At 40.9% G+C, this 22,574-nt stretch overlaps 6 protein-coding genes across 6 annotated transcripts; 3 read left to right on the top strand and 3 right to left on the bottom strand.

Annotated features, from left to right (window-relative positions):
* Positions 1-3,808: 3,808 nt before the first annotated feature.
* On the top strand, positions 3,809-4,802 carry MONOS_1776 (putative snoRNP pseudouridylase complex protein Gar1). Its single transcript, XM_067870711.1, has 4 exons — positions 3,809-3,955; positions 4,019-4,167; positions 4,254-4,369; positions 4,445-4,802. Exons 1-4 carry the CDS (start codon positions 3,826-3,828, stop codon positions 4,653-4,655), a joined length of 606 nt encoding a protein of 201 aa, XP_067734550.1. The 5' UTR covers positions 3,809-3,825; the 3' UTR covers positions 4,656-4,802.
* Positions 4,803-14,300, bottom strand: MONOS_1775 (putative SET domain; the record flags this gene model as incomplete). Its single annotated transcript, XM_067870700.1, has 3 exons — positions 4,803-13,999; positions 14,131-14,188; positions 14,271-14,300. 3 exons carry the CDS (start codon positions 14,298-14,300, stop codon positions 4,896-4,898), a joined length of 9,192 nt encoding a protein of 3,063 aa, XP_067734549.1. The 3' UTR covers positions 4,803-4,895.
* Positions 14,301-14,337: 37 nt separating this feature from the next.
* MONOS_1774 (glia maturation factor gamma) lies at positions 14,338-15,366 on the top strand. Its single transcript, XM_067870689.1, has 6 exons — positions 14,338-14,393; positions 14,495-14,623; positions 14,687-14,763; positions 14,817-14,906; positions 15,006-15,057; positions 15,115-15,366. The coding sequence occupies exons 1-6, from the start codon at positions 14,367-14,369 to the stop codon at positions 15,184-15,186; spliced, it is 447 nt and encodes a 148-aa protein (XP_067734548.1). The 5' UTR covers positions 14,338-14,366; the 3' UTR covers positions 15,187-15,366.
* Positions 15,354-16,138, bottom strand: MONOS_1773 (putative Ribosomal protein L21e). The gene is made up of 3 exons (XM_067870678.1): positions 15,838-16,138; positions 15,659-15,737; positions 15,354-15,574 (listed from the first exon to the last, which is right to left on the bottom strand). Exons 1-3 carry the CDS (start codon positions 16,096-16,098, stop codon positions 15,474-15,476), a joined length of 441 nt encoding a protein of 146 aa, XP_067734547.1. The 5' UTR covers positions 16,099-16,138; the 3' UTR covers positions 15,354-15,473.
* Positions 16,139-16,173: 35 nt separating this feature from the next.
* MONOS_1772 (putative Protein phosphatase 2C) lies at positions 16,174-18,768 on the bottom strand. The gene is made up of 4 exons (XM_067870667.1): positions 18,724-18,768; positions 18,496-18,661; positions 17,701-18,446; positions 16,174-17,602 (listed from the first exon to the last, which is right to left on the bottom strand). The coding sequence occupies exons 1-4, from the start codon at positions 18,730-18,732 to the stop codon at positions 16,391-16,393; spliced, it is 2,133 nt and encodes a 710-aa protein (XP_067734546.1). The 5' UTR covers positions 18,733-18,768; the 3' UTR covers positions 16,174-16,390.
* A 46-nt stretch (positions 18,769-18,814) lies between these two features.
* On the top strand, positions 18,815-22,516 carry MONOS_1771 (uncharacterized protein). The gene has a single exon (XM_067870656.1). The coding sequence runs from the start codon at positions 18,817-18,819 to the stop codon at positions 22,408-22,410; it is 3,594 nt and encodes a 1,197-aa protein (XP_067734545.1). The 5' UTR covers positions 18,815-18,816; the 3' UTR covers positions 22,411-22,516.
* The last annotated feature ends 58 nt before the right edge of the window (positions 22,517-22,574 follow it).

Genomic DNA, 22,574 nt, shown 5'->3' with positions numbered 1-22,574 from the left:
TTGAACGGGAAAACTATTCAATTGATTCCGTCCATTCGGTTGAATTTTCGCCATCGCTTACACTTGGAGAATCAGATTGCATTGTTATTGTACTTTCATCGGTGTCTGATTCCATTGAAACTGTATCATCTTCTGATTCTTCCAGGTTTGTGTAATTTTCTATTTCTTCCATGTCTTCTGATTTTCGATATTTTAAAAAGTTGCTGATAAGTTGATCAAAAGATATTTCATAATGTCTCATATATATTGAAGACCAAATATATTCCTCTAAGTCTTGGTATCGCGCTCCGGTTTTCGGCATAGAACGGCGAAGGTGTGACCACGCTCCTTTCATTAAATTTGTTGTTTCACCATCTTCATTTTTGTATCCTTCAGAATGATTAACAACCAAATGAATGAAGCCAAATTGGTTCAGTGTTCTGTATGCGCTCCAGTCATCAGAAACAATTGTTGTTCCAGGTTTAATTATAGAACAAATGAGTGGAATGAGAATATTTTTTGTTCTATTTTTAACAAAATGAGCAACCATTCTGTGTTTTCCATCGGTCTTTTTTCTTTCAATCGCGCCAAACAGCCAAATCGACTTTTTTTGTTTCCCTAATAATTAGAAAAAAAAATTAACAAAAAATTTTATAAAATCATCATGAAACCTCGATTATATTTTCTTCTGCGCCAAAATGATTCGTCAATTTCAACAACCTCGCCAATTCCCCCAATTGGTTGCTGATTTCGGAGAAAGATAGTAGATAATGTCCTTCTTATTGCTGAATAATAAAATGTTACACTATACCTATCTATTCCATACATCAAAGACGTTTGATGAACCTCCAAATGGCACCAATAACTTAATAGAATCAATATGATATGATTTCTTTTCAACTTTGAATCTTCAAAAACTGTGTTTTTTCGGATGGACCATCGTTTCTTGCAAAATGAACATTTAAATCGACTAAGAATTTCATCCACTTTCAATACATACACATTGGAACCATCATCAGGACATTTTCAAAAAGAATCCATTTTCCCAGACTAAAACAACCATTCCAATGTTTCTTTTTCGTTTGGAAACATTTTCAGAAATTGTGGAATACTTATTTTGGTCATAATCGTGACTTGCTGATGTTGAGCCATCTGAGTTGCTTAAATGGAAAATATTTTGAATATTGTTTAAAAAATTTTGGGACATGATCATTTGGTACCAGGATCTACTCCACTTGCCCAATAAAAAACTGGACATCGCACAAAATACCGGACAAGATGGATTTCACAACAACCGCAAAAGGAAAAATTCTGCAAATTTTCCTCAAAATACACCTCATCAATACAAACTCATTTGAGATACAAGACTTTCAAAACAGCTTCATTTGTGCTCAGAGAAAAATAATGATTGTAATCAAGGAGAAATAGGACTTTGAGTTTCTCCAAGGTTTAAAAATAATTTTCTCTGAGCACAAATGAATCTGTTTTGAAGGTTTAGTTTATCAAATGAATTTGTATTGATGAGGTGTATTTTGAGGAAAATTGTCAGAACTGTTCCTCTTGCAGTTATTGTGAAATCGATCTTGTCCGGTATTTTGCGCGATATCTGTAAAATCAAGTTTTCATTTTCACCTGAAAATAAAAATAAAGTAACTTTTCAAATAATTTTTGATATTAAAATTAAATGTCTCTGTTTATTGTCCATCCATCTTTGATATCAGTTAATCTGAGGAAATACAAAAAAATTGTGATAATTTTTCAAAATGAGGCTGAGAGAAGTTAATATATTTTCAAAAGAAACGAAACATAAATTCAAGGATTATTTGAGAATTGATAAACACATGAAGTCAAAATTGTGAACAGTCTTCATTTTTATTTAAAAAAATTCTCAAAGAGTTCATTATTTTCAGTTCTTTGATGAATGAAAATATCTTTTTGAAAGAAAGAATATCAATTTCAAAAAAAAAAGAAACTCAATTCTCTTTTTGAACACAAAAACAAACAAATGAAGAATAAAAATTAAATATTTCGTTCCATAATAAAATTTATGATCCATCTTTTATTGTTTTTTGTAATTGTACATAAAAAAGTTATTTAAATGTTTCACACTGTTTATAACTTTTCAATTCGCATTTGAATATGAACAAAATATTCCATTTCCCTTTTTCTTTCCATCTTTTTTTGAAATAAATACTTTTATTGCCTTTTTGCAGATGTCTCTTGTTGATAAATTTTCTGGTATATATGGAGATTTTTCATTTTCTATTCTTCATTAACTGCTTTTGCTATTGAGGATTATTATTAAAATTGGCTTATTGTACAGTAAATGAACAAAAATTGATAATTGAAGAAATGAGCAACACGTTAAAAGTGATGAACAATGAAGAAGTGAAAACCATCTTAACAAGAAAAGTGTTCAATGTAATTGATAAAATGATTGAAGAAAAGAAAATGCCAATTGAATTTGCAATTTTATTATTAAAGAGAAGTGCATATCAAAAAGTGCAGAGAAGAATTTTTCTTCAATGCTTTAATAATTCTTCGTTGTGCAAAAGATTTGAGAAGATGATTTTTAATGTGAAAAAGAAAGAAAAAGAAGAAGGAAACGAAAAGTTACTCGTTGATCTCTGTGAATGTTGCCTAATGTTGTGCGATTATCTAATTTATTATACACCTGAAAAGGATTTTCTATCCATATGTTTACCTTGTCTTCTGAAAGTTGCGATGGATCAAAACGAAAGAGAGGAAACCCAAGAAAATGTGGAAATATCTTTAATTGCTTTGAACAGAATCCGTATTCATGAGGTATCGAAGTTGAGTTGTTTTCATTTGAACTTCATTATAAAGATAATTGTTATTTATAATAATTTTGACAAAGCCTCATTTTTTCAACAAAATTAAGGAAATTATCGAATATCATCAACAACATCACAACCTCACTCGTCTGGCCTACCAAACTGCTTGGATGTTTTTCATTGATAAACATAAGGATAAAAGAGAATCGGATTGTTCCATGGCATACGAGCATCATTTCATAAAAGAGGCAACAAGAGAATTGAAAGAGTTGAGAAAATATGTTAGGTGGGGAGAAAAGGAGAAAGGAGAAAAAGAAAAAAAGCATGAGTTTACAATGCTGGGATGGTGCAATGCTCTTGCTTCATTTTGTTGTAGATGTGAAATTGAAGAAGAAGAAAGCATTGAGCTTGTTTCATGCGTATCCAGCATTTGCTTTGATGCATTATATTATCAAATAGAAATATTCCGTGCTTGCATCAATATCATTTTATGCTTGTTGGAATCATCGTCTTTTCCCTTAAGTTGTTTGATAAAAGGAGGAGCAATTGATTTCCTTTTTGAGTTATTAAAACGGTCAACATATTACAAGGAATTGAGTCGACTTTGTCTTGATTTCTTTGACGAACTTTTGAAAAAACTGAATGGAAGGTTGAAAAATGAAAGTGATCGATCAAAATGGAAGGTGACAAAAATTGAATTTTTTGAAAGGTTTGAGGAAGAAGGACTTGAAGACATTTTAATGTGCTTCCTGAAACCTTATAAATGGATAACGCAAAATGATATACGCACAAGCTTCATCAATTGCTTGAATGTCACAAAGTGAATGAGACATATACCAAGATGAATTAGCCAAATTATTTTTGCTTTGAAAATTATTCAGTTCACGTGATTCAAGTTTATTTTTAAAAAAATGTTGACATTGGATTCATAATGCCAGTACAGCAATGCTAACCATTAATATGAAAAAATTGTTCACCCAAATAACTCAAAATTTCACTTAAAAGTATTAATGGTTTTGATCTAGAGAATACCCATACATTATCTGAAAAAATGTCTCAAGGAAGAGGAGGCTCATTTCGCGGACGTGGGGGAAATGGCGGAGGTTTTAGAGGAGGCAGAGGTGGAGGAGGTTTTGGTAGCCGTTTCGCTGGGGAATCAGGACCACCAGCAGAAATTGTAGGTGTGACATCAAATGAATATTTTTAAATAACTTTAAAAATTTTGATCTTATCTGATTCTGCAGAGATCGGTGAATTTGTTCATCCATGTGAAGGAGATTTAGTTTGTAAAGTGACAAATGACAAAGTTCCATTCACGAATGCGTTTATTTTCAACAATCAAAAAGCCCAAATTGGCAAAGTCGATGAAGTTTTGGGCCCAATGACCGAAGTTGTTTGCGTTTATTTGAATTTTATAAAAATTACAATTATTTTAATTAATTTCATTTTTAAATGCTGTAAATTTAACTTTAATAATAGTATTTTTCTGTCAAGCCAGATCAGGGAGTTAATGCATCTTCTTTCAAAGCAGGAGATAAACTTTTTATTGCAGGTGATAAAATGAAAGAAAAAGCATCATTCTTCGCAAAACCTGGGTATGATTTTTCTTTAAAATAGAATCTTTCTCATTATTAATTGATGTATTTTTTTTTAAATAATAATAATTATAGTGGTGGAGGACGTGGAGGAAGAGGTGGAGGAAGAGGAGGTGGAAGAGGAGGAGGGAGAGGAGGAGGGAGAGGAGGGAGAGGAGGCTTTGGAGGAGGAAGAGGAGGAGGACGTGGAGGAAGAGGTGGAAGTGGAGGAGGAAGAGGTGGATTCGGAGGAGGAAGGGGAGGAGGAAGAGGTGGATTTGGAAGCGGGGGAAGAGGAAGATATTAAGCTTCCCTTTATGCTACACTTCTCTTCACTACACAAAAAATATTCCTGAATACCTTTTTTCTTTTCTATTTTTTTCTGATCAAAATGTGTTGTTTTTTATGCATTTCTTTTTTAAAAGAATAGTTAAAGCAAGAAAGTGCAACGAAATGAATTAGCAAAAATTTATTTCACGAAATAATCTATATCTTATTTAAACATATTAATATTTGAAATGATAAGATAAAAAGAAATGAAATGAGACTAATTGAGGAAGTGTCTGCAATTTTTAGCACCACAAAGGCACGGAATCTTGACTTCTTCAATTTCATCGTTGAATTTATAGTCGTAAGTTAGCTCTTCTCCAACGGATATGTGCTTTTGTGCAGATATCACAACCTTGATGACTTCATTGTCCTTGTAGAAATCAGCCTTGCAGTTGGGGTCGCAGCTGTGGTTGATGAACCGTGCTCTGTTGCCTCCTTTTGTGGCATCGACAACATTAAAGTCGTCTGTTCTGAACATGTACGAGCTGCCTTCGCCTTCTTTCGTGTATATCGCGTCCCGCTGCTCAGACACACTGTTGCGTATGACCTCTCCCACATACTCCATCACGAACTCGTCTGGCTCAATGGGCTCTTCAGCAAACAGGCCCCACCAGTGGATGCCGCTCCGGTCGAGACGCAGTCGCTTCTCGCGGTGGCCCATTCGTTCGATGACAGAAGATGCGTCTGGCTGTTTGGACTGAATCAGTGCAGCGGGAGAGAGAGGAGTTGGGATGGCAGGAGAGGAATAGATAGCAAAAGGGTTGGAATTGTTAGGAGGTGAAATGGTTGTGGAAGTGTTGTTTGATGAATCGTGTGTTTTGGTGAGTGAAGAAGAAGAAGAAGAAGAAGATGATGTTGAAGCAACAGCAGCTAAAAGAGTAGCCAACTGCAGCTGAGGCTGAAGGAATACAGCAGTGGATGGTCGAAGATAAACAACAGACAGTGGACGAGCCAAATGAGGATGAATTGTAGGAATAGAAGGTGAATTGATTGAAGCAGAAGAAGAGGAAGGTGAAGAGGATGTTTGAATTTGATCAGATGATTGTGTTTCAGATGAAAGATGAGTTGTTTGTGCGATCTGTGTCTGAGTAGGAAGAGAGGGCTGTGGAGGATACTCCAAATAAGGTGTAAGTCTGATCTGTGGAGAGGGAGGAGGTGCAAGTGGAGAGTTTTTGAACTTGTGAGAGAGAATGAATCGTCGAGTGTGCTCATTGAACAGAATCCGAGTACGCTGACACGATTTGCTGAGGAAACGGTTCAACATCTGGCGTTGATGGGCTTCTTCGAGCTGTGCATCAGTCAGCTTTTCAACAGACATGGCATCTGTTTCTGCTTCATTTACTCTGTTGGAATCGAATGAAGTTATGTTTGCTCTTTCAATGTCAAGTTGATTCACATTTGCAGACAGATCGCAATTTGCTCCTGAATTTTCTGATTCAATCTTTTGCCTTTTCCTTTTCTCTCGCTCACTCAACAAATGATGCAGCTGTGAATGTGCTGGTATTTTGCTTGATGATCCGTTTAATTGCTCTTCTGCACATTGCTTAAATCCAAAATGCCTCTTTGGTCCCAGTTCATTTGAATTCCTCTCTTCATCCAGAACAGTCAAATAGCTCTGCTTGAAAGAGCATCCATCGTCAACAACCATCACATATGGAAACACAACTTTCTGCTCTTCTCCTTCAGACATCGTGTCGTGTCCAACAACTGTGCGTGTCCACCCGTACATCCCCAAACTCTGCTCCTCGCTCAGCTGCCATGCTCCATCAACACAACATTCGCCATGCAAATCACCTGAATGTGTTGCTTGTTTTTGTGTTTCATCGGCTCCGGCTTCTGTTTCAGCTTGTTTATCTGCCCCATTTTCAGTGTTCGCATTTGCTTTTGATGATTCTCCATTTTCTTCATTCTGGATCTGATTTTTAGGTACCGGAATGCCATCACTGAGAAGCAGCTGCAGTTCTGTTGACTTGACATTTGAGAGGTTCTTCAGCTCATCCACAAACTCGCCAAGGGAAAGACACGAGTCGCGCTGAACTGAGAAGTGAGGCAGTGTGCTGAACGGATGCCTAACCAGTGCTTCGCTGAATGTGTTTAACAGAGTTTCCACTCCGTCATTCACTTTCACTGTTGCCGGGAGAGAAACAGAACATCCAGAAATGGTGGAGGTGATGGACGAGGGTGATATGACAGCTGAAATCTGCTCCTCTGCTTTTGCAGCAGTCGAAGCAGTCTCTGCAGACACACTTTCTACTGCGTGAATGGTTGGCTCTTCTGCCTTCATCATATCCTTTCGATGATTTGCCTGCCTCCATCCGCCAAGAGAGCGTATCAGCTTCTCGTTCTTGATCAGCACACGCTCCACCATCGTCATAATCTTCTTGTTCATTCGCATCCCTCTCAGCAGCGTCTTCCCAACTCCTGTTGAAAAGAACCCAAACTCTCCATTTTCCCCTCCATCCTCGCTGCTTTCCAGCACCCTCCACAAAATATGCTTCTCCTGCGAGTGTTCGAGGAAGTCCCTGTCTTTGTCTTTGAACCCGTACAGATGGATGCCATCTCCCATGTGTGAATAAACAGAATGACCCAGCGATGCAGCTGATGAAGAGGAGGAGGACAAAGGAAGAGAAGAACCCGAAGCAAGGTTTCCAGACGACGATCCCGTCAGAGGCGATTGGAGTGCTCCAATTGCAGCGGCAGCTGCAGCAGAGCCTCTCCTTGGATTCCTCTCGCTTCCTTCGTGCGCACTTCCAAAGATGTCTTCGGGCGGGATGTTCACATCCTTCGCCCGCAATGCCAGTGCTGCTTTGGCAAAGCGCCTCTCTTCTTCGTCTGCATACGAGTCAGCAGAAGAAGTTTCATCCATTTCGGATTTGTCAAGTGCAGCATCGCTTTCAGGTTCCTCTGCTGCAGATGCCTTTTCAGGCAAAATTGATGGCTGAAGAGAAGAAGCGCTGCTCGTTGAAGTTGTTGCTCGAGAATCCTGAACTTGTGCAGCAGGTGAACTGATTGAAGGGATCTGAGATGTTTGTGGTTGTTTCTCTTCTTCTGATGAATTCAGCACATCCATTTTATCTGATCGTGTCAAATGTTTGCTTTCGTTTGTTTGCGTGTCAGGTTCAACTTGCATTGAAATATTCTCACACTCTTTCTCTTTCTCTTTCTCCTCCTTCTCAGAGATTGCTTCCTTCACAATGTCCATTCCGATATTTTGATCTGATTGTCCGTTCGTTTCATCTGATTGTTCCTTTTCTTGCGTCTCTTTTGAAGTCGTGGCACTTTCAATCTGATCTTCCTGCATCTTTCCTTCGTCTCTTTTTTCTGCTTCTTTTTCTGCTTCTTTTTCTCCATCTTTTTCTGTCTCTTTCTCTTTTTCTGCCTCTTTCTCAACTTCCTTCTCTTTCTCTTTTTCCTTTTCTCTTTTTTCCAACACTCTCCTTCTCCTCTCTTTTCTCTTCTTCAGTTTGCTTAACTGTGATCGAATGTGATATGTCAGCCTTTCTCTGTGCATCTCATTTGCCATCTCTGCCTCCATCTCAGCCATCCAATGTCTTTCCACCTCACCTATTCCTGTGTACCTCTTCAGCTTTGCCAGCAGACTTTGAATAAACGCCATCATAAAGTGCATAATCCCCCGTGTTGCATTTCCTTCCATCTCTTGGAAGTCCACAGACAGCAGCTGGCTCTCTTTGTCGAGTGGATGTCCCATCTCGTCTTCGTTCATCAGACCTGCCTGTTCCAAAAGCTGCGACGCAGAAGATTGAGAAGAAGACGATTCTCCTTCGTTCGCATTCCACTCTGCGCTTCCTTCCCAATCGCCTTCTTTCTGCCGCTTCTTCTTCGTCTTTGATGCTTTGCTCCCCTTCTTCAATGCCTTGCTGCTCAAAGCTGATGCCGCAGCTGAAGAAGACGACCGCTGGAGCGAGTGAAGAATCCTCTGCTGTCTGAGGCGCTGTGCTTGGCTGAGCAGAGCATCGCTGTCTGTCAGCTCTTCGCCGTCTTCGTAGGCTTCTCTTCCGTTCTCGTCAGACTCTGCTTTTGTGCTGCCGTCGTCGTATGCTGGCTCGTCTGAGGCTTCTCTGCTGTGCCTGTCGCCATCTCTTTTGCCTTCGTCGTCACTCAATTTGGAAGATGGACTTCTGTGCAACCGCTTCGAAGTGCCTTGTCGCGTCTGCCTGTGCTTCGATGCTCTCATCTGCAGCAGTTCGGCGTATTCGTCGTCGCCTCCTACAAACTCCTCGTCTTGCCCTTCTTCCTCAGTCTGCTTCTGCTTGTTCTTTTTGTACTTCTTCGGCCGGATTTTCTCTCCGTTTTCGTCTATTTCCTTTTCTAACTTGCTTGCTTTGCCTTTCTTCTTCTTCTCTTTCTTGCTTTTGCCGTATGTCTTTTCCACTCCCATTCTGCCTTCTTTCAGTCGATCACCAACCTCTTCGCCAAGTTCAGCTTCTTCCTGGTTGGGCGAAGAAAGTAGATCTTTTATATCTCCATCGCTTTCGCCCAAAAGAGAAGCCAGTTTTGCCTTGTCGTCGGTTTCGTTCATCAGAAGCTTCGCCATCTTCATCTTCATCTTCATCGCAGAGTTTGCTCTGTTCCCAGCTTGCGCCTCAGACCCAGCCATACCAGCCTGTCCAGCGGAACCTGCCTCATCATTTGCAAAAGCCTCTTCATTCAGCTCGTCTGCGTGTGCTGCTGCATATCCAATTTTCAGCTTCGGCTTCTTCGGCTTCTTTGACTTGGCTGACTTGCGGTGCGACCGACGCTCCTCAGATGCACCTAACAACTCGCCATCTGCATTCACAAGGGAGCCATCTCCCGCTAACTTTGTGCTCGTCTCTTCGCCTTCCTCCTTCGAAATTCCGCTTTTGCTCGCTTTCTTCTTCCCCTGTGCGAACAGAGATACCAATGAAGGCGATGAGTATTCGTTCTCTTTTGCTCTCAGCCGATATCCATCACCTTCTTTTCCAGTGCCTCTCTCTTCTTCTTCTTCATCTTCATCGTCCTCCAGCAGCCTCATCCCACTCACATTCCTCTTCCCACCTGCTGCCGTGTTGTATGTCTTCTTCGCAGCAAGCGAGCCAAATCCTCCAAATTCTTCTTTCATCATCTTTGCTGCTGCACTGCTGACATTCTCAGCTGAACTCAAATCCTCTTCTCCTGATGAGAACGGTGCTGGCGACAAAAACGGTGTCTCTGTCTTCTCTTCTGTCTCTTCGCTTTCGTCGCTCTCTTCCTCGTCGATGTCTCCTACTCCTTCTCTTTCTCCTTCGCCGTCTTTGCTGCCTGCCTTGCTCTCTCCAAGCAGACTGAACTGAGGACTCACAATCGACTTCTCGCTTTTCTCCTTCTGCTGAGAAGACTTCTTCGTCTTGCGCTCCCCTTTCCCTACTCCTTTCCCTCCCATCTTCGCTTTCTTCGCTTTTGCTGCCTCCAACGAAAACAAGCTTCCCTGTGCCCTCTTCGGCTGCATCTCGTCTTCTGTGCGATCTTCGCTGATTGTGTCTTCTTTGTCTTCCTCGTCTTCATCTTCATCTTCTTCTCCTTCTGCTTTCTTGCCAATCTTCACTTTCAAAACGTAATCTTCCTCTTTCGCTTCTGCATCGCTTGTCAGCTTCGACTCGCTTTCTGTTCTGATTTCTTCGTTCTCTGCCTCTTCGTCCTTGTCGATCAACCGCATCTTCTTCCCTGCTCTTTTGGGTGTAACAGCCACACTCTCAATTGCTGCTTCTCTGCCTTTCTCTTCCCGAACTTCACTTTCGACGTCGTTTCGCTCATAAGCCATTCCTCCTTCTTCCTCTTCGTCTTCTTCTGCAATTGCATTCCCCCTTTTCGTCTGTCTTTTCGCTTTCGAAACACCTTTTTTCTTCGAAGTAGCCTTTTCCCCTGTTTTCGGTCTGGCTTCTTTGTCTTTCCCTTTCGCTTTTTCTTTATCTTTATCTTTATCTTTCGCTTTTGCTTTGGCTCCTTCGTTCTTCTGCTTTCCACCCGATAAAAGCCTCCACAACTCTCTCTGCACCTTCTCATCTTTCCTCTTCTCTTCCTCAATTTCTTCTGCTGTTTTGACTTGCTCCACTTTCAATTTGTTTGCAACCTGTAAACTTTCTGAAGTCTCTTTGTTTTCTCTCTCTTTCCCCCTCTCCCTCTCTCTTTCTCTTTTGCTCTCTTTCTCTCCCTCTTTCCCTGACTGTGAAGCATCCGATGCTGCAGAAAGAGTTATTTCTGACAGTCCAAACTCTTCAATCTCTCGTTTCAGCTCCAAAATAGCTTCTTCTTCTTTGGCTTTGGCTTTCGCTTTTGCCTTCACCTTTTCTTGCTCTTTCATCTGTTCCATCTCTTTCTGCTTCTCTTTCTCTCTTTCTAATTCTTCTCTCATCCTTTGCAGCTCAATCTCCTTCTCTCTCTCTCTCTCCTTCTCTCTTTCCCTTTCTCTTTCCAGTTCCCTCAGCCTCTCCCTCTCCGCCTCCCTCTCCATCTCCTTAATCCTCTCTATCTCCTTCTCTCTCTCCCTCTGCCTCTCCTCCAGCGTCGAGAAGGCTGGCTTCGGAAGCTCCAGCTGGTTGACCCCGTGGCTCCTCTGCACAAACGAGGAGACAACTGACAGCGCCACGCCCTCAGACACAGCCTGCGACAACGTCGACGCCATCTCCCGAAGCAGATGCGATATGCCCCAGTCAAACACCTCCTTCTTGTCGGATTCTCTTCGCCTAGCTTTCTCTTTTTCTTTCTCCTTCTGCTCTTTCTCCTTCGCGCTTTCTTCCTTCTCAGCAGCGGCGTCTTTCCCTTTCCCCTTCTTCTTCTTCTTCCTCATCAGCTCTTCCCTCTCCTTCTCTCTGAACGCTGCCTCCTTCTGCTCCCTCACCCTCACTTCTGCTGGATGCGCTGCTCTGAGGGCATTCCCCTTCGCCTCGTCAAACACTCCCAAGCAGATCTGCGACGATGTGCTCAAATGCGACCGCTCAAATCTCTCTTCGTTTTCGCCTTCCAAATCAAATGCTGGCACATCCTCTGAAACAGCTTCCATTTCGCTCTTGCTCATCTCACTTTTGAGCTTAGCTGAATGAAGCGCCTTCTTCGTGCTGTCTTTCCCTCGCCATTTGCCTCTCTCTCTGTTGAACCTGATGGAATCTGCAGTTGACAGCAGCCCCATCTGAAGCACATCTCTTATGAGTTTTGAGGGAGCAGCAGAGTAACTGGTCAATTCTGCAGACGATTCTGATTTGTCTGTTGAAGAAGAAGAAGAAGAAGAAGAAGGGGAAGAAGTAGATGATGATAATGACGAGGAAGAGGAGGAAGAGATTGAAGAGGACTGAGCATTTTGAAGACTTCCAACAGAAGCAGTAGCAATAGCAGATGATGATGATGATGATGATGTTATTGAAGAATGCGATGTTTGTGCACCTGACAGTGAAGAATAAGGCGAATCACCCAGAATGCCTTCTCTTTGTGTGTCTAAGCTGTATCCCATTGACAGCCCTGGTGCAGCTGACAGAGATAATCCCTTTGAGTGTTGGTGGGCGGATGTGCCTGGAAGAGAGGAGAAGCCGAGATGAGAGGAAGAGGAGGAGCTGTGACGAAGCGAAGAGAGATAAGGAGAAGAACCAGAGGAAGAAGATGAAGTTGATGAAGAAGAAGAAGAAGATGATGATGATGAAGATGATGACGATGATGATGGAGATGACAAGGAAGATGATTCACGTGCTGTAGAAGAGGATGGCAGAAGTGTGTTGTGTGATGGCTGTGAATTGAGAGAATGAGAAGAGGGAGAAGCAACACTGGCAGAGGATTCAGAAAGAGAAGAAGAAGAAGATGATGAATGATGATGAGATGCAGAAACAGACAGAATTGAAGGCGGAGTTGATCGAAATGGAGAAGGAGGAATAGAAAACAGCGGACTTGACTGATGCGATGACGAAGGAGAACTGGGAGATGATTGCTTTGTGGCTGAAGAAGAAGAAGAAGAAGAGGAAGAAGTGATAGATTCACTTGAGGAAGTATGCAGTGATGAATGTGAAGACAAAGAGGTAGAGGAAGAGGAAGAGGACGATGATGATGAAGATGTTGAAGAAGAAGATGAAGAAGGTGTTGAAGTGTGGCGAGAGGGAAATGGAGAAGATGTTGGAATGGAGAAGAGTGAAGAGGAATGAGAAGAAGACACAGGCGAAGGTGCAGAAGATGTTGTTGACTGTGTTGTCTGTGAAGAATATGCTGGATTCATAACAGAAGGAGAAGAGAACAGAGAAGAATGTGAATGTGCGTGAGGCACGCCAGGCTGCTGTGCTTGTGGAATGTTCATAGCGACTGGCTGAGTCTGGAGTGCATCGCTGTATGAAGATGGGTGCAGAGCATCGAAGGAGGAGACATAATAAGGAGATGCTCCTGTTGAGGAAGCGGATGAAGAGAGCGGAGGAGCCAAAGCATTCGGCATTCCATTCGCTGTGCCATACGTTGGCGTCGGCAGCAGGCCTTCTGGCAAAGCGCCATTCGCTTCTGGCTGCATTGAAAGCGGGTGTGCGCCGAGCATCTGTTGAGACTGGTCAGAAGCGCCTGGCTGCAAAGCACCAATGTTTGGGGAAGAAGTCGGTGTGTGCAAAGGCCTGGAGTGCGACCGCTGCTGGATGGAGGGTGCTCTCATAGACTTTGAGTGATAGCGGCTGCTTTGCGAACGGATGGATGAACGAGAATGCTGAATGTAGTGAGAGGCCCGTGAGAGATGTTGGTGAGGCATCATGCTGTGTCTCCTGCTTCTGCTAATGCTTCGAGATGTGGACGAGCGACTGGAAGAAAATGACGACGACGTGGATGAGGATGAAGAGGAAGAGGAGGAGGAAGATGTTGTTGTTTCACTTCGCGAGGAGGAAGACGATAGAGAAGAACTGCGCGATACTGAAGACGAACCAGAAAATGAATCTGATCTTGAGGAATATGATGATGAATATGAAGACATTGATGCTGAGCGAGAAATTGAACGAGATCGACGTCCTTTTGAATAGCGGACACCATGCTTCCTGGAAAAATGCTCTTTTCGACTGTTCGTTCTTGAATTATCTCGAATTGAAGAATCACCCCAGACATAGTGATGCCTGGTTTCTCGTTTATGTCGCCTGTGTGGCGAGATACTAGAGTGATGAGACTTTGTACGAGAACGACTGTCGCTTCTGTCAATATCCTTTTTTTCTGAGAAATCAATTACAGATTGTCCAAGGGTATACCCAACGCCGTCAACACGAACACCCATCAAAACAGGAGGCGTTCCAAGCAAGGGAGGTAATTTTTGATAATTGTACGCTGGAGGTTGAGCGGGATATCCAACCTGAGGTGAAAAACCTGAAAAAAATATATTTTTTAATATAAAATTTTAACATTTCAAAATAACAAAAATGAAATTTAAAATGTAGTGTGCATAAATTAAGTAACAATTATAACAATAACATAAAAAATTTAAAATTTCAGTAAACCTTCGGTATAGAACGGCTGGAAGGTCACTTGTTGTGTGTCGTGTGTTTGTCCATCAGACTTCATTTTAGTAAAAGTGTAAATAGTTATTTTTAATGCGTTGATATTTTATAATGATTGGTTCAAAAAAATTTCTGCAAACCCTCTTTAAATGACCCGGTTGAAACGCCATTTATTGAATTGGATCAACACACTTATATATTGGAATGGATCAATAGAAGATCATCAATCTTTCCAAATGTCTACGATAGCAAAGGATTCTGATGTATTGTATTTATATTTATCAATGCACATCATATATTAATGCATTTCTTTTTGCAAAACATATTTGAAAAAAAATTCCTGAAATATTGCTTCAATGAACAGTCAATGGGCATGACACACACCTTCGAGGAGGGCCTTCTTGAAAAATTCAACAAATTCAGACTTTCCAATGCCCCGTCCGCTGCAATGGTACTTGGAATTAATGCGGAGACTCAATGTGTTCATTTATTGGTGTGATTCTTTATTTAATGCATTTAACATCATTCTTTTGTCGCATTTCATTTAAAATAATAGAAACAATTGGACGATGTATCATATGATGACCTTATTGAAGAGTTTCCGGATGCAGAGCCAAGATTTGTGATTCATAGGTTGATGTTTCTTTTTTTCTCTGAAAAATAAATTGCATTCTTTCAAAAATTAGTTTCCGTTGGGAAAGAGGTGATGGAAGAATTCAATATCCTCTAATTTTAATTTATTACTCTCCCTATTCTGTTCCAGCAAAGCAGGCAATGTATTTAAGCTTTTCATTGCTTAGAAAATCAATCATCTTTTTCTTTATAATTTTGTTTTTTTGTTTTTCTTGAAAATTGGTAAATTCTTTATTTCAAAGGTTATATGCATCGGCACAAGGAACAATTACAAGATATTTCAAGTTAAATAAGGTATGAATCTTGCTATTTTCTCTTGATTATTTTTTTTTTTATTTCAAACTTGAATAGACCGTGGAATTAAAAGATCCTGAAGATCTTTCTCTTGACTGGTTAAAGTCTCAGCTGTCGACTCTCAGATAAGATATCGAACAATTTGCCAGAAACATTTCTCTGAGAGTACTCACTCCACAACACATATCTATGATTAGAATCTACTTCCTTTATTATGTTTTTACTCGTATACATATTTCAAGTGATGCTGTGTTCTTTGACAACATCTTTTTTATTTTTGGAAATAGAGAAAATAGTTATTATGAAAAATGTACCTGTGTTTTTGCCTCTCCTTGGGATGAAAGGTAATGAGATGTGGAAATGAAAATGATGAATTCGATTTGATAGTTCAAAACAGGATATTAATATCCGTTTATTTAAACAATCAATGCATATGGTTTCGGGTGAATTGTTGTGATGCATCCTTTTGGTACATTGATGAAGCCACCACGTCTTGGACCTCTTGGCTTACGTTTGCCTTTAATATGGAAATAAACAAGCAAACAACAACAATAATAATTTGAAAAATAACACGAAATTTAGCAAGTTAAAAATATCTCACCTGATTTTGTTTTCATTCTTAAAACGAAATCATCTCTGCATCTTGATGGTTTCAGATGGTCAACACGAACATGAATTCTCTACATTTTGAATAATTATTTAAAATAAAGCAATAATTTGTTAATTTTTTTCGAAATTAAAAATAAAATGAGAATAATCTCAAATCAACAAAAATCAAACTTTCTTGATGATACGATTTCCGACGCGCTTATTAACTTCAACGCCAATTGCACGATTTGCAATATCCCAAATACGTCCAGTTCTTCCATGATAGAACTTATGTGGCATGCCCTTGTGAATGGATGAGTTCACCTTGATGTCGACGTATTGTCCGAGTTTGTATTTCCTCATGTATGTCGACAAAGGTGTCATACCATGCTGTCTAAATCCACGTTGGAAAAGAGTTTTTGTACGTGCGCGATAACCCCAGGAGTGTGGCATGAAAGATTATTTCTTCCTTATATTGATCAATTTATTTCCCCAACTGAAAATGATCAGTCTTATAATATGTAAAGATTTTTTAATGACAAAAAACATTTTCCTTATTTTATAAAGTTATACTAATTTAAATATAATTATCCAATAATAACTTTTGAACAGTTGACAAAAAAAAGTTATACAACGATAATTTTTCGAGACGAAATTTGAAAAAGCATCTCAAAATTGTTCAATAATATTTATCTTGACAGATTTTGAAATGAAAAGCAATCAAAAATTATCAACAGACCTCACCTCATAAATGGCTTCCGCCAATACCCTCAGCACCATATAAAATATCTTCTTCTCGTTTTCTGGTTAAGTCATATGTCACTTTATCTTCCCGATGTGCACCTGGAATTGAGTCAATAGCAATGGAATGCATCAATGACAGAATTGGTGGAACACTTTCCTCTGACGTCAGCACGCTCAACGAAGATTTGTGCTCTCGCTTCTCATTCTCTGCTCTTCCTGAAGAAGTGTTGTCTGTGTTTTCAAGAACATCGCTTTCTTCATCCTCATAGCCATCCACTTGCTTTGTGTCTGCCTCGTTTAATTCATCCTGATCCTCCTTCGTGTCGTGTGCAGATTCATCGCCAGAATACTTTCCTGTGTTGTGGGATTTGTGGGCAGCATATTTAGCTCCACTGAGCTGCTGCTGTTGCTGTTGCTGCTGCTTGTCCCTTGTGCTGTTTGAGAGGTGCTTCTCGCCAAGAATGCCGTCTTCGTCCAGTCTGAGGTGGTGGTGCTTGATCGGATGGTCTTTTTTTCCTGTCGACCGCTCTGGCGATTGGTTGCGCACAAACTCTGCTGCCACCTCGTCGAGTGACTGCGCCATGGCCACGTGGGGCGGGAGAAGAGGCACATGAGGGAAGAACACGACACACACAGAAATGTTGTCTGTGTCAGCGCCGGCGCCTGTCTTCTCCCACTCTTCCTCGGCGCGCTTGACGAGGAAGTGTGCTGCCTCGCTGACGATGGCTGTTCTGCGGGCGGTGTCTGCCTCGTCGGTCTCGATGAAGTGGTTGTAGTGCTCCCCAAGCAGCCGGATGCACTCTTCCCCTGTCAGAACATCCGACACCCCGTCTGAAGCGAGTAGCAGCGCAAACTCCCTCCACCCAGTGAACGAGTGCCGGGTGATGTCTGGCAGATGCACCAGCCCCACCGACTCGTACTCGAAGTCGCCCATCGACCGCGACATGCTCAGGCAGAAGCGGTGCTGCTCCTCCACCAGATACCCTCCCGACGGGCACTGGACAAACGTCCCTTTCTTCTCTCTGATCCGCGACGACTCGTCCGCCCAGCACCAATGATGCCTCCGGTTCAGCGGCTCCACTCCAACATCGCTTTCGGTGTAGCATCCAAGCACAGCGAGAGAGTCGCCCACAGACGCCACGTATAACTCGTCATACAGCACAACTGCCACAATCGCAGTTGTTCCACCGCTGCCTTCTCCTGTCAAATTATTCTGAAAGCAAATTTTATAGAAAATTCGAAAGTTGGCAAAATATTAATATATGTTCGTAAAATATTATATTCTTGACAAAGTTGCAAAAAATAGCACACATTCTTCAAAAACTCTTTCAAATCATCGTTTGTCTTTCTAAATCCAGAATAAATAGCTTCTTCAATCTTTTGAGGGTCAACATGAAGGTTTGACATTCCAATGGAATAAGCATCAAGAGAAGATGCAGCAGAGATAGGAAGACCAAAAACACCCATTTCTCTTCCATCGCCGTCTGATGGCATTGCAAATTGCTTTAGAAGTGCAATACCTTCTTCATCTTCTCGTGGTGATGTCTTCGAACTTTCATTGGTTGAAGAACCCAAGGACAAATTCGCTGATGATCCTGACTCGTTATTAGAAGATGAAGAAGTTGAATGAGTATGCTTTGAAGTTTCTTCCTTTTCATTTTCTGTCTGTGAATTTTCTTTATCCTTTCCTGCATCACTGCCATTCTGTGGATTATTCTCGTTTGTTTGAATATCATCGCTTTGTCCTTCATGATGAATTGTTGTCAAAGGTGTGTTGTCTCGCTTAATAGGAATTTGAGAGAAACCATCAAGCGAGCTTTGAGGTTTTGCTGAATGAATAAAAGAAAGAGAAGGGCTCAATTGTCTTAGCGCCTTTGAGGAACGTAATGGTACGTGTGACAACGAACGAGCCCGATACAACCCACGATGTGCAAGAACATAAACTTTTTTAAGTTCGTGTGTCAAATGTTGACGAAGATTTTCTTTTACAAAAGTTGAAATAGCACCTCCAGATTTTCTATTTGTAAAAGGAAGATTTCCATGTCCATCAAAAAGTGCTATTAGAAAAAATCCATAAAAAAAGAAAATTAAGAACATTTCTCAAACCAACATAAAGAGAACCAGGAACCATGTCTAAAAAATCCGTTTTTACATCTGTTTCATCTTGGTTATATGTATAGCGCCCGTCTCCAGTTATTGAACATGAAGCAGCAGCTAAAAGGCCAAGAAGATGATGATCAACGCTTATTTCTGTATGAAGCTCGTCTGGATCCTGAAAATAGCGTAAAAGATTATAAAATAAAAATAATAAAGTGATATAATTCAGCGGCACACTCTTTCCATGTATTTTGAATTTGCGAAATATCATTTTTCCTGTATGCCATTATAAAATCATTTTGGAAAAAACGTCCCTTAATCTAAATATTCATGAAAAGAGGAGTGAAAATTACCGTTTATTCCGTTTTGGGAAGCATATTATTGGGCTTTATTCTTTCTGTACTGTCAAATCAGACATTAAAGATCATTGCCGTTGTTCCATGTAATTCCAAAACGCATAATTCTGTTGTAATTCCTCCATTTTCATTATTTGCTCCGGTTGCAAATGATTCGTCTTCAAGTGATGTCGATAAGCACACTACGATAAGCATTATAGCTCGTGAAGATAGTAACATGATCGATTCTCCCGGTACAGTTCTTTTTCAAGGAAAAATTTTCCATAAAGATACAAACATTCATTCAATTAAAAATCTTCGTTCACTACCTGCAAAGGTCAAATGTTCTTCGCTAGATAGCAATGCATTTGTTGCTTTCTTTCGTTCCACATCATTTGGAAAAGGAACTTTCGCACTTTGGGCAGCGTGGTCAGTTATCTATGTGTCGTTTTTATTCTTTTTACTTTCGGAAATTATTTCGGAGGACAACACGTATCGATTTAACTTTTGCGCCGTATTTGGATTTATTATTTTGGTATTTCTTGGGCTTTCAACATCATTTTCAATTGCTGCGTTTCCAAGAGAAAAAGTTACTCTGATGTCTCTTTTATTTGGGCGTCATAATCCATTGGTATCAATAAGACACATTTTTAGCACGTTCATAGAACCATTAGTTAGGCATATACAACTTACAGTTGTTAAACCTTTTGTGACCTTTTTTGCACCAACAAAATTGGCTTCCCTCAACTCGTTTTTGTCTTCATTTTCAAATGTTAATAGTTCCACGTTCATAGTTGCAATCGGTGCATTTGGTATAATTTTGTCAATGTACATATTATTTGGTGGAGCTTATTATGCTAGAGGCTTGCTGAAGACAATGCTTATGTTATGGATCGTTCTATGGACAAGCATCAAATGGTATGATGCAATTTCAAAAGTTGCAACAGCATTTTTACTTTCAGTCGCTTCAAATGTTCGGACCCCAACAGCTGGAATCGTCTTATTTGGGTTCCTTCTCTTTGTATTCCTCCTCTTCATATCTGTAACTATCTCTGTTATTGTTGCACCATCCACAATTTCGAAGCATTCGGCTCAAAAAAAAGAGATAGAAGATATTCTTATTGATATTGCATCTCACGTTCCTTCTCAAATCACTCTAGCTTGTCTTGTTTTTTCAATTGTTGCACTGAAGCAGTGGACAAGCTGTGATCCAAGGTGTCTTAATAATGTTCTTCCTTATTTCCCTTTGAATGATGCTTATCCTCTTCAAGATTCATCGCTTGGAGGCTTTTTCGGAGGAGATGGCGATGTTCCTGTTGCATCTGCCCTGTTTCGTTTCTTTGGATTTGTCCTATCGCCTTCAATGTTTTCTCCTCCAGTCCAAACCCTCCCTCCGCTTCCATCATCCACACCTTTGTCTCATTCCTCTGTGTGGGGCGATCCTGAATTCGGCATCACGGTTCCTTTACTGTGTGGCATTCTTACTGCAACACAAAAAATATTCGCAATTCTGGCAAATATAAAGATTATTCCTGCATATCCAACGAATTTTTCAGGCTGGTTCAAACTGATTTGTTGGGTGCTGATTCCATTTATCATTGCTGGAACATCACCTTTAGATGAGGAAGTGCAATACTCTATTTTCTCAGAGCTCAAGCCTGTGTCGCCAATGGGATATGTGCATGCAATTCCTTTATTTAGCCACCTTATTCTGCCAAAGTTTATACAACGTGCCATTTCGAGTTTTTCTGGCTTGAATTTCTCTTTCATACCAATTCCGAATCCCGGAAGCTACACCATTCTTCTCCTTGTGTGGTATCTCTCAAAACAGACACCAGCACGTATCCTGAAGAAACGAACAAAAACGCTGCTGCTTTTTGTGGCGTGTGGTTTGTATGTGTGCTTCCCGCTGTATTGGTCGTGGGGCATGTGGGGCGGACACACAGGCCAGCTCTTCATTGAGCGCGGGCAAAAAGGTGCTCCATTCGGAAACGTTTCTTTCAATTCATCAGATTCGCTTCCAGTCCTCACGAAAATTGTGCCTGAGCTTACTGTTTCATTGGCAGTAACCGCTGAAAGCTTTGCCAAAACACCTTATTTATTCAACGGAACAGCTGCTGAAAGTGGAGCAACAGGCGGCTTTGTGAACACAACAATACCGGTCAGCGCTGGGTTGGGTGAAGCAGTGACTTTTCTTGGAGGAGGCTCGTGGAGAATGAGCTTGATGGAGAACTGGGGCGAGTCAAAACCTGAGACGCCTCCAAAGACAGCAGAAAAAGGAAGCAAGAAAAAGGAAATTCCTGAAGAGACTAAACAGGAGAAACAAGCAGAGAAAGAAAGTGGAAGCAAGAAAGGTGGGAAGAAGTCAAAGAAGCGCGAGATGTCAGAAGAAGAAATCAAGGCAATGGCCGAGCGGATGAACAACAAGACGAAGCCGCGCACAACCACAGTTCGCCAGCCAGAAGAACTGTTCCGCTGCTACACAGTGACTGGTGTTATTGTGCTTATCTGTTTTCTCAGTCTCTTGCCTGGCTTCTGTTCAGTCAACCCGTCGCTCACAATCGAGCAGATGATGATGCTCCGAGCAAACAGCGATCCAACAGCACTTGCTGAGAGCATGGCAGATGAGCCCGAGCCAGACCCGCGAGACGAGGCAGATGAACGCTTTGCATCAGAGTTGTATGGAACATTGAAGCTGATTGTGCAGATCTTTGTGTGGTGCACTGTGGCAGTCTCAGTTATCTCGATGTCTGTTTCGCTTATTCTGGAAGAGAGATATAGAAACAGTGATCTGTCTGTCAGCAGTCATACGACAACAATCAAATTCCTTTGGATACCTTTCCTTCCAAGCCTCTCCGCAAAACCCGAAGGAAACCGCATATGGCTTGCTGTGGGAATACTCATTCAGCTGTTTATTTCCTTCTTCTTCTCGTCTGCCTCTCCTCCACCCAGTTGGATTCATCTCGGCACCTCTCCTCCAAAGCAGAACAAGCATGTTCATATGAATGCTGCCACATCTGCGTCTACAAATACACAGGGAACTCAACCACAGATACAAAATATTGCATCAAAGGCAAAACAGCAACCAAAATCATTGCCGAAGCGTCAGTCCTCGTCATCTTCTGCTTCTGCTTCCACTTCTTCCACTTCTTCTTCTTCTTCTTCTTCACGTTCAACAACAACTCCGCTGGCGTCTGCGAAGCAACCTTCAGCAATCGAAACAACTTTGTCGAATATTCCAATACTTGGATCGTTGTTCTCGAGTAACTCATCACGTTTCGCAAAAATGAAGAAAGACGCTGATGATTACTATAAAGAACATTATCCAGAGCAGTATGAAAGAGAACAGAACTTCGAAAAGGAGCTTCAGATGGCGTTGGAAGAGAATAAAAGGAAGAATGAGCAGAAGATGAAAAGAGCAGAGGAGGAAAAAAGGAAGAATGAAAGGCTCAAAAGAAGCTTAGAAAAGGCCAACTTAAAAAAAGAAAATGGAGGGAAATCTCAGAAAAAGGGAAAGGGGAGGAAGACTTCTGTCACAAATAATTCTCCTTCATTAGAAGATGAAAATAATAAGTCAAAAATAGAATGATATTTTTGCGTTGATTCGTTTTCACTTCATTTTTTACAAGCGTGGAGAGTAAAGAACCATACGTAAATATTTATTTTTTTGAAAAATCAACAACGAAAATTATTAATTTTTTATGAAGTCTTTTAATCTTTTGGATGTGCCAATTGTGTTGAATTCCGCAAATT

The sequence above is a fragment of the Monocercomonoides exilis genome, assembly GCF_001643675.1.
Source record: "Monocercomonoides exilis strain PA203 chromosome Unknown scaffold4-2303458, whole genome shotgun sequence".
Lineage (NCBI taxonomy): Eukaryota > Preaxostyla > Oxymonadida > Polymastigidae > Monocercomonoides > Monocercomonoides exilis.
Note: the sequence above shows the minus strand (reverse complement) of the source record. Positions and strands in the feature narration are given on the sequence as shown.

Bases quoted from the DNA above. Each gene is read 5' to 3' on its own strand.
- MONOS_1776 (XM_067870711.1), top strand. From the start codon at position 3,826: ATGTCTCAAGGAAGAGGAGGCTCATTTCGCGGACGTGGGGGAAATGGC. The intron at 3,956-4,018 runs GTGTGACATCAA...CTGATTCTGCAG, and splicing joins ACCACCAGCAGAAATTGTAG to AGATCGGTGAATTTGTTCAT. The intron at 4,168-4,253 runs GTTTGCGTTTAT...CTTTAATAATAG, and splicing joins TGGGCCCAATGACCGAAGTT to TATTTTTCTGTCAAGCCAGA.
- MONOS_1774 (XM_067870689.1), top strand. From the start codon at position 14,367: ATGTCTACGATAGCAAAGGATTCTGAT. The intron at 14,394-14,494 runs GTATTGTATTTA...TTCAATGAACAG, and splicing joins CGATAGCAAAGGATTCTGAT to TCAATGGGCATGACACACAC. The intron at 14,764-14,816 runs GTTGATGTTTCT...TTCAAAAATTAG, and splicing joins CCAAGATTTGTGATTCATAG to TTTCCGTTGGGAAAGAGGTG.
- MONOS_1773 (XM_067870678.1), bottom strand. From the start codon at position 16,098: ATGCCACACTCCTGGGGTTATCGCGCACGTACAAAAACTCTTTTCCAA. The intron at 15,738-15,837 runs GTTTGATTTTTG...TTCAAAATGTAG, and splicing joins GAAATCGTATCATCAAGAAA to AGAATTCATGTTCGTGTTGA. The intron at 15,575-15,658 runs GTGAGATATTTT...TCCATATTAAAG, and splicing joins AAGAATGAAAACAAAATCAG to GCAAACGTAAGCCAAGAGGT.
- MONOS_1772 (XM_067870667.1), bottom strand. The intron at 18,447-18,495 runs GTTTGAGAAATG...TTTTTCTAATAG, and splicing joins TCCTGGTTCTCTTTATGTTG to CACTTTTTGATGGACATGGA. The intron at 17,603-17,700 runs GTGTGCTATTTT...ATTTGCTTTCAG, and splicing joins TGAAAGAGTTTTTGAAGAAT to AATAATTTGACAGGAGAAGG.
- MONOS_1771 (XM_067870656.1), top strand. From the start codon at position 18,817: ATGAAAAGAGGAGTGAAAATTACCGTTTATTCCGTTTTGGGAAGCATA.